Below are 10,645 nucleotides of genomic sequence, written 5' to 3'. Positions count from 1 at the left end.
AAGCTTACGAGGGCTTGGGGCGTGCTTGAGGAGCTCAAATGTGGTGAACATGGTCATGGGAACCCTGATGCCATCATCTTGATCCTACATCAATCTAGGGATGAGACCTCTGGCAAAGGGTTCATAACTCTGCCCAAACTTGAAAAATCACAAATGGAAGGCTCATTTGCTGCCACACTTGAAAAATCACATAGACTATGTAAGCATGATCTTGGCTGGGCTCTTGAGATCACATAGACCAGGTAACCATTAGGTAGAGTAGAGCTTACACACAATGAAATAAGGTGACACATCATGCTCAATCAATTTCTGATCTTCTCACGAACGAGATACAACCTGCGTAGAGGTTAAATCAATAAATTTTACTCTTCACTACTAGGGAAAACCTTATACACAGAAGTTTATCAGTAGCGCGGTTTAAAAATGGGCGCTACTACTAATTAGTAGTAGCGAGGGGTATAAAAACCGCGCTACTACTAAGTTGATAGTAGTAGCGAGGGGTATAAACCCGCGCTGCTACTAAATGGTCTCCAACAATGCCCCCGGGATAGGCCATAGTAGTAGCGAGGGGTATAAAACGGGCGCTACTACTAAGTAAGTAGTAATAGCGCAGGTAAGACCCCCACGCTACTACTAAGCGTGTCCACCCCGGTCCGATCCACACTCCCACCCCACCACCACCTCCCACCCCACCAACCGTCCCACACCACCCACCCCCTGTCTGTCTCAAAAAAAAAACGCAGCCCGATCCAGATCCCCAACCTCCTCTCCTGTCCCAACCCACTTGCCGCCGGCCTCCCTTCCACCTCCTCTCCTCCGTCCGTCCGCCCCATGCCCCCCGCCGTGTGCGTCACGCCGGCGGCCGCGCGCCCGCCGCTCCTCGTCTCGCGCCGCTGCCCGCCCCCGCCCCGGCCCCGGTGCCGGCAACGAAGCCGTCCCCGCCCACCAGGTCCGGGATCCCGCCGCGGTACGACCTCGACGCCAAGTGGGACGCCTGCCTCGACCTCTCCATCTGCCGCGTCGCCTACTCCTCCCTCGCCGGCGCCTTCGGAGGCCTCATCCTCTTCCGTAAGCCCCCAACCCCCTCCGCCTCACCTCTCCATTCCCCTCGCTGCATCACGAGATCTGTTCGCCGCGCCTCCGTGGGTATCTCATGATCTAGGGTTGCGCGAAAATAATGCTCGTGTTCCATCTCGATTGGCCTAATCTGATGAGGGATTCCCTAGCTGCATAGGTAGGGCGCGCTCCTCCAGGCAAAAACATTTGGAAACGTTACTAATGCGCATGCCCTGCTTTAGGGTGCTGTAGATTGATTGTTTCCTGCGCGATTGGAGCCCCAAATTTGCGTCGAGTGCTCTGAGATTCCGATGATTGTAAGCAAAAAATCGCTTACGTTTTATTTCATGTATGTTTGTATTCTGCAGAGGCCAGAGTCTCATTTCAATTGATTCGTCAGCCAGTGTATGAATAGCAGGACGTGCTTGAATTGGGCTAGGCTATGTGATGGCTTTGACTGTTAGCCAGGGAAACTTTTGTTTGTGATTTTATTGGTGTGAACAATGCTTTCCTGGTGTTAGTCATGCTCTCAGAATGGTTATAGTGAATCATGGTTCTGAAAATAATTCAGTCTTACCATCATTTCCTCGTGTCTGGTATATTTTTAGAGAAAGAACAACGCTTTGTCTGATTGGGATTGTGGTATTCAAGAAAAATGCATATAATTGCTAGGCAAACTGCTTACACCATACAGGCTTCAGTATGTGGAGTCCTAAGTCAGTTTCATTCTCGAACTTTAGGGGCTTGGCCATTGATGTCTATGTGATGCTTGTTATCAGCTAATCTCAAACTGTTTCCCTGTATCCTATTCTGTTGAATAACTTGGAGTCCTTTTATTTGTATCCAGAATGAGTTTGATTTCACAAGTTCTATAAAGTAAGCAATGCAACTTGTTACTGTGTATCTGATGTTGGTAAGGGAACTATTAAAAAAGTTATTTGGCTATGTGAATTGTCTGTTTTCCACTCGATAATCCATAATTATTAGTTTGCCTAGCAATTATTCATGCATTTTTCTTGAATGTTCTCAAATTTTATAATCTTATTTACTTGTTAATTATTCAGAGTTGGCATATGCCGAAAGAAACACTTTGAGAAGAACTCAAATTTACACTTGTGAAGTAACTGTCACTAAATCTATGGTCTAATGCATGTTTGTGACTTGTGTTATTTTATACAGGTAGCCCAACAACCCGCTGGGCATCAGTTGCACTTGGAGCTGGTGTGGTGATAGGGGCTGCGTTCACCAAACTGGTCGCCCCTGAATGCTCATACATATTCAATGGTTCTCCTCCAAAGTGGGGAAAGGTAAGCATTTCTCTTCTCCCCCTTACCCTCTGTCCGTCTCCTTCCTCCGATTGCTTGCTGCACCACAGCAAGTAATTATTTTTTCAGAGAGGAGAAGAGGAGAGGTCTTGCAATCCAACTTACCTGTATTCTTGAACAAATGAAGCACAATACTTTGCAACACCTCAAGTTTCAAACTGAATAAATTACGTTGGCCACCTGTATTTACAAAATTTACCTTGTATATGCATTGTGCTTGTCTTTCGTTAGTTAGCAACTCAACTTGACTCATGCTGGTGGCAAGATTTGAAATCACTCTAGTGCAGTTTGCATCTTTGTAACTGAACATGTTATAACATCAATATTAACAGTAAAAAAATGGACTTTGTATGTGTAGTATAAGCAAGTTCAAGTGATTTTGCGAATCTGCTTTCCTTTGGTTATGCCTAAGATTTCACAATCATTTTGTATTTAGTTTAGAAACTGAAAAATGAAGAGAGTTGCCTTTCCTTTTGTTATACATGCAGCCATGTGCTTGACGCCACCTGATGCGTGCGTTTTGTGCTCCTATCTGCTTGTCAAGCAGAAATCTGCTGCTGTGATAGGAGGACGACGAGGCGAGTGGCTGCTCCGACCCTGCTACTGCCCACACAATAGAAGGTCCTCTCTCTCTCTCTCTCCCTCTCTCTCTCTCTCTCGTTTTTTATTCCTCTCTCCGATGAGAGTTTGGTGCAACCTACCTCATAGTTGTACCCTTGGTAGAGTGATTTGTTTGACATGTTGTTGATCTGAAGTAAAACCACTTAATCATCCTCTTCCTTTTTTTTAAAACAAACCAGTCTTGTCATTGTTTCCCCGTGTATGGTAATTTGAAGAAAGAACAACGCTATTCCTGTCTGGGATTGTGGTCTGTTGGGGACTTGAACACTGCTCTGTTCTTCAAAATTACAGCGTGTTTGCTCCTAGTGCTCAATCATATTCTGTCCTAGATCGTTATCCACCTAAGCCGTTGATCTGCATAATGCAGATTTTCATTGTAATATGTAAGATGCGTATGATATGTTTCGAATATGATCGATGGTAAACTTACTGACTTACTGATTCCTGAGTTCTATCTTGATGCTTTTTGTTCCAAGTGTTAAGCAGGAATTGATAGGGCTGTCATATGATTTTGTTTAATCTTTGCTAATGTGAATTGTGAAATGTTGGTTAAACTTAATATGATCATCACCAAACTCTCTACCTCAGTTCTGTTTTAGTAGTGACGCAAACTGCTTACAGCATATAGGCTGCAGTATGTGGAGTCCTAAGTCCAAAAAAGAGGTCTGGACACGTTTATTATTATAGTTATTACTTGGTAAATTTAGTAAGAACAAGTAAGAACTAGTAAGAGTTAAATCAACTGTGTGGGCAGCATTAACATAGGTGATCCTGTGTTGTGCTGCTACGTACTTGGTAGTTCGACCTTCTCCACCGATTAGTGAGCTCCGCCACCGAACGTAGCTCCTGTGCTGTGTTGCTATTCTAGCCAAAGGTTTTCTCTCAATTTATGCACTTTTCCGTTGAGTGCCTTTGTTTTAAACTATGAGATATGCCTATGTTTAATTCTAAAATCTCAATGCAATTTTATGTTGTTGCAAAAGGTAATTTTGGGAAAATTTCCATTGCTGCAGGATAATGAGATGTTGAAGCGGCAGACGGGATCCATGACACCGAAGTGCAATTGCGGCAGATTATCTCTATTTTTCCTTTTCATTTTTCTTATTATTGGAGTGAGAACGGGTAGAATGAGGAACTGTGTGATAGTAGATACAAAGAAACTTATGTTTGCAATTGTTAATGACATACATACTTGCATGTTCTTTGAAGTGGTCAATCGTGAGTACCAATGCATAATGATGGGGTTTTGGCTCATTTATTGGCTTCGGTGTCCAGTTAACCATGAAATAGGACCCATGTCAATTATGTATGCTCTTACTGGATGTGTTCTAATGCTGGTGTAATAATGTGTACTGGTTTATTTTTTTAATTTCTAATAAGTTAGTAGTGGCGTGGGGAGGAAACTGAGCGCTACTAGTATAAATGATACTAGTAGCGTTGGTTGTTAACACACGCTACTGCTATTTCATTAGTAGTAGCGCGTGTATGTAATAGCAGTAGCGCGGGTTTAACCCACGCTACTACTAACTATTAGCTGTAGCGCCTTATTGGTAGCACGGGTGCCCGCGCTGCTGATAGGCCTAAAACCCGCGCTGCTGCTAGGCTTTTCCCTAGTAGTGCTTGTTCTGAAGTCCAAAAACGAATCTCACGCGTACTGAATAGCCAAACAAGTAAACAACACAGTGGGTAGCATAGTATAGTAGTGCTTGTTAAGGGAGTTGTTTATCAATATGGTAAACAAAAATTATATTAATTCTTTTGACACAAGCAAAATAGCATCAATATAATTAAAAAACGAATGAACAAGCACTCAGTAAGCAAGAATGATAACAAGGATGAAACATGCACCTCTACAGATCAGTTGAAAATTTAAAATCGCAGGAGAAAGGATTTAACGGCAGCCAAATTTTAAGTGAAATTGTAGCCTAAGTCAGCGCGATCTACCGCAATCTCCTGTGATTTTGTACTGCATGAAAATCGCGAGCGATTGCGGCCAAATCGCAGGCAATTTAAAATTGCTCTCATGATTAATATAATATCATGCACTTGGAACTTGCAAACACTTAAAAACAAAGGAGAATCAAATCATGGTGTGGAACGATTTCTTTTGGTAGCGCAACAACAATTTTCACATAGCAGCAGCATTCGCACAGTACGTTGACCAGTTCTATGCTGGGTTGCTGGCACATCGTGGCTTCCAAAATGGACCCTACTTATGGCGACATACCATCAGAATATGAAAGGAGGGATCCATGTGCTTACTTTGCTTTCCATGTAGCTTCAAAATAATGTATTGCTTGTCGTAGATTTTTACTCGTTCTCACTGCGATTCTACTGGCAATTCCACGAGGCAAATCTATGCCTTCTTCTTTCATAGCAGTGAACTCTGAACCTGGACCTCAAAGAGAAGATAATTTCTCATCAAATTGTCCAGCACTGTAATGAGAAGAGAAGGATCCATAAAGTAATAAAAAAACGAATCTGAATGTACCTCATCAAATGAAGGTGGCACCATGACCAATTACTTTTTAGCAAGTGACTTATCTCAGATCAATTCAAATAAACTGACAAAATTAACAGCAGCAAGCTGCCTTGGCATGCAGAAACAGAGAAGCATGTTGCTGGATCAACAATACAACTACCTATGACAGCTATATGGGTTACAGTAAAACGCACTGCTTGGCAGTTGTGGCCTGGTGGTATTATAGGAGTCCATCAGGAGGCCCCTAGAGACAAAGCACGTAAAGAACACCCAAGGATGCTTACTGCCCGTAAAGCACACAAAATCAGAGAAAACTAACTGTGAAGACTGCTAGAAACTTAAGAATAAAATTCTCGCATAAAAATAAATTTGCTACTTTCTAAATACTGTTGGAATCTTAGAATCAACATGCTGCTAAGAAAGAGCAGAATAGTAGACAGAGAGACAGGGGACAGAAACAATAACTAAAACAGGGGATCAACATGATACTACTTGATCAGTATCAAACCAAGATGCGTAACCATGGTGCCTGGTGCTGAAGTCAGATATACATACTAAATGTTCTGATATGCCAAAATAAATGCATTAGAATCTTTTTAATTATCCCAACTATTTTTCAGAGGTTGCTCTGCCGTTGCTAATTATGATGTTGTGCTATACTGCTACTTCATATAGAGGGAGATCAGGGAGGTGTTCTGATATGCCAAGATAAACGCATTAGAATCTTTTTAATTATCCCAACTATTTTTCAGAGGTTTCTCTGCCGTTGCTAATTACGATGTTGTGCTATAATGCTACTTCATATAGAGGGAGATCAGGGAGGAGAGCAGCAGCCTGCTGCTGCGATTTTGTTCAATTTGCTGCTTGATTACTACTACACATCTATACAGAGAACACACAGAACACACATAACAGAAGACTGCTGCTTGCTGCTTTCAAGGGGATACATACATCTGTTGTAGCCGTCGAGGGCGACATTGGACGGCTCGACAGATGTTTTGTTCCTCCGGCGAAATCGACGGCGACATTGTACGTTTCACGGAATTTTCGTCGGGATTTGATGGAGATTATGGTCCAAAGAGGCAACCCGATGGAGATTCCGGTCGAGAACCCTTCCTTCTTATAGCAGGCAAGTAAAATCCGGGCACCTCAGGTACTGCTTAACACAGTTGTGGTGAGTTGCAGATGCCATCAAGGAACGATAAATTCCAGTGCTAAATTCTGGCGCCAGGCCCATAGATGTATCACATTAATTCGTGGGTGTCAACTGATTCATAATCCCCCCATCATAGTATGAATTTACTCTAATGCAAGCTTGACAAAAGATGCAAGATTAAGACATTGCAATGCAAGGTAAAGACGTCTCGGTCAATTCATAAGTTGGCCTCACCCCAAGCATCTGCTTCGACCAGGGAGACAGCTGATGTTGCACCATGGCCATGCTCTAAAACAGCCATGGAAAGATATAGAGGAATTTGCACCGTGGCCATGCTCTCGTCCCTTCTTCATCTTCAGGCCAGCGTCACCGTCTCGTTTCCTGTCCATCAGGCCGCCCCCCACAAGCTTCTTTTATCTCTCCTTTGTCACCTTCCCGACAGAAGCTAACCCACAGCCAGGTTCATCAGTGGGATTAGATGTGTGTATGACGACTCTGTCCAGCGCACACGTCGGCTCTGTCCATCGGAGTGTCGACACCATAGACCACCTCTAGCGAGCGACTTGTTTGCCTGTGACGCCTGACCTCTGCGCCAACACTCCCCCTTGGTCTCTCCGTCGATCAGATCTCTCGCCGCGGGAGCCAAGCGGATGGGTCCGACGGCGGGCCGAGTGCGCCGGGAAGGAGTGGCTGGTGGTGAAGCCGGTGGGGTTGAGGAAACCATTGTCGATGTGGAAGCAGCGGGGAGGAGTCCTGACGGCGCCATGGTAGCAGGGACGGGGGATCCATCACCGCAGCGTCGAGAGTTGCCGGCGGTGGAAGGCCGTCGTTGGGTCGCTGGTGGTGGAAGGCCGCGGGTGTGGGGGCGCTTGGGTGGGGGTAGGCGCGCCGACAGGGTAGGTGGTGGAGGAGAACGACGACGGTAGGCGGTGGCGGAGCGCGGCGGAGGGGGCCGGTCCGGCGGAGGGCGGCGACGGGGGGCGGCTGTGTGTGGCGACCGGGTCGGGCCGGCGGCGTGCGGCGAGGCGGGGTGGGAGGTGGCGGAGCGCTGGAGTGGGGAGATGGGATTGGGAGGCTCGGTCGTGCGGGCGGATGTGTTTTTTTCTTTTCTCTCGCCCGTAACTGTTCCGATTTGACTTATTAGGAGGACTGCGGGTTGAATATACAAAACAACAGGGTCGTTTTTGCAAAAAGGCCGGCGACGTACAACTTGAAGCAATAGCTGGTTTATTAGTATGTAGGAGTATATAGGTAGAGATTTCTCTATCGTGTCAACATAGAAAGTCTGAACGTGTTTTCTATGTATCTTCTTTTTTTTCTTTCTTTTTTCTTTTTTAGTATTTCGTGTGTGTGTGCGTGTGCGTGCGTGCGTGCGTGCGTGCGTGCGTGCGTGCGTGCGTGTGTGTGTGTGTGTGTGTGTGTGTGACTTTTTGTGTGCACGCACTCATGTGTGTGGGTGCGCGCATGTGCGTGTTGGGGGAGATGACAACATCGATATAAGATGCAACTTATTTTTGATGTGTTGAGAGACTATTAATCTCCAACATTGGTGTTTTGTTATTTGAACATGGAGTATAAGATGAATGTATACATGTAAATTATTTTTACTTAGTGTGCAAATTATCTTCGAGATGTTAGGTGAGCACCGATGCGACTAGTTAATTCTTTCTCAGAGAACTTCCTTTTTTATTCCGTTTTAGCTTTTGTTTCATTTCCTTTCTATTATTAACAAGTGCAATACCAATGCCAATCTTAAATGATTTTTTTGGAAAATTCTAATAATACATGCTTATTCTTGAATATTATAAAAGAGGTATTTCTATGTAAATGGTTTGCAAATTTACCATTATTTATCTTTGTTTGTTTCATTTTCTTTCTTTTTATAAAGGGTAATACCAATGCAACCAACTTATTTTTTCTTAGAAAACTTCATTATTTTGGGTTTCTTAAAGGGTAATACTAATGCCACTAATTCATTTCTTCTCAGGAACTTTATGCTTTTGCAAAAAATTCACTATTATATGTTTATCCTTGCATATTATAAAAGACACAATTTCTGTACAAATTGTGTAGAAATTTATCATTATTTGTTTAAATTTTTAATTACCTTTCTTCTTTGAGGGTAATAATAATGACACTAATTCATTTCAACTTGGACCTTTTTTGCGAAAATTCCACAATTACATGTTTACTCTTGCACATCATTCAAAAACACAAATTTTCTATAAATTCTGTGCAAATCGTGTCATTATTTATTTGAGGCTTTTATGCGACTTGTTCATTTTTGCTTAGAAAACTTTATTATTTTGATTTTGTTTGAGCTTTTATTCCATTTTCTTTCTTCTTTAAAGGTTATACCAATGTCACTAATTCATTCCTTCTTAGGTAACTTTTTTTTGCAAAAAATACACTATGATATGCTTATTCTTGCATATTATATAAAGAATAGTGAATTTAGTTCAAAATAATTCATTATTTGATTTAGTTTTTTTCCATTTTGTCTCTCCTTTACCATTAATACCAATGACACCAATTTATTTCATATTGGAAAAACTTCTTTTTGCAAAAATTCCACTATTACATGCTTATTCTTGGATAATGTAAAAAAGATGCAATTTCATTGTAAACTGTATGCAAATTTTGTCATTATTTGTTTTAGTTTTTCATTTTCCTTTCTTCTTAAACGGTAATACCAATGTAACCAATTCATTCTTCCTTAGAAAACTTATTTATTAAATTATTTATTTTTTATTTCATTTTCTTTTAGCCTTAAGGATAGTAGCAATGCCACAAATTCATTACTTCTTAGGAAATTTGTCTTTGCAAAAAAGTCCACTATTATATACTTATTTTTGCATATTATAAAAAACACAAATTCTAAGTAAATAATGTTTAATTTTATTACTATTTTGTTTCTTGTTGAAGGGTAATACTAGTGCCAATAATTTATTCTTTCTTAGAAAACTTCAATATTTTTATTTTGTTTATTTCTCTTTCTTCTTTATCGGTAATACCAATGCCAGGAATTCATTCCTTCTTTAGAGAACTTAATTTTTTAAAGAATTTCTCTATTATATCCTTATTCTTGCATATTGTAAACAATCATAATTTTTGTGTAAATTATGTGCAAATTTTGTCATAATTTTTTATTTTTTTCATTTCTTTCTTCTTAAAGGGTAATACCAATCCCGCTAATTCATTCTTACTTAGGAAACTTCATTGGTTTAAACTTCACTTGATAACCTTGGAGGTTGGAGAAGGCCTCTGCAATATCATTTGGATGGTTGCTTGCAAGGCGGCTCTTTATTGACAATTGTTAAGTTATACTTCGACATTCCTTCCAAGTACTTCTTTGAGGGTGGTAGCTTACAAGAAGTTGAAGGTAATCTCTACATACCAACCAAGTGCCAAGGCCTACTAGTAGGTTTCAGTAGACACAATAATGCACACACACTAGGGTCTCTTTATTTTTCTTGTGACGAAACTAACAAATACGGGGGCAAATGACGAAATATTTTTTTATAGGGCCCAAAAACACTATTTCTCTCAACTTCTGCCAGCCAAAACAGAGTTTCTTCACAAAAAATCCATGAACGGTGATCAGACCGAGACCGACACGCAGTAGAGTGCAAAAAGAAGGACCGACCTGCAGCTTGACTTGTCTCAGGCGTGCTATCTGACCAGCCCGACGCAGTTTCTTCGAACTGTCCGATCTCTTCCTTTTTGTTTGCTCTTGCAGATTTGTCTCCAGTCCCATGCACGCGCGTCCGTCCGTCCGAAAGATAAACAAGTGGCCGACGTGAAAGCAAGCAAAAAAGAAATGGAAGCAAATGGTGGATGCCAACAGGGACATGCACATTGCACGTCAACAGAGCATACTGCGAAGTTTAGCGAAGACCCAGGTCAATGCCGACGTGGACGCGCACGTCAACAGAGCGTGACGTGTCCGTGTGGAAGGATAGCATGCATAAATAGTTTCACCAAGCTATTGTAGACAGCATCGTA

The 10,645-nt window shown here is 42.0% G+C and overlaps 1 protein-coding gene across 1 annotated transcript; it reads left to right on the top strand.

Annotated features, from left to right (window-relative positions):
- Positions 1–523: 523 nt before the first annotated feature.
- Positions 524–2,563, top strand: LOC125533096. Its single transcript, XM_048696872.1, has 3 exons — positions 524–557; positions 754–1,068; positions 2,236–2,563. The coding sequence occupies exons 1-3, from the start codon at positions 524–526 to the stop codon at positions 2,436–2,438; spliced, it is 552 nt and encodes a 183-aa protein (XP_048552829.1). The 3' UTR covers positions 2,439–2,563.
- Positions 2,564–10,645: the final 8,082 nt, after the last annotated feature.

Source organism: Triticum urartu, chromosome 1 (assembly GCF_003073215.2).
Source record: "Triticum urartu cultivar G1812 chromosome 1, Tu2.1, whole genome shotgun sequence".
Taxonomy (NCBI): domain Eukaryota; kingdom Viridiplantae; phylum Streptophyta; class Magnoliopsida; order Poales; family Poaceae; genus Triticum; species Triticum urartu.
Note: the sequence above shows the minus strand (reverse complement) of the source record. Positions and strands in the feature narration are given on the sequence as shown.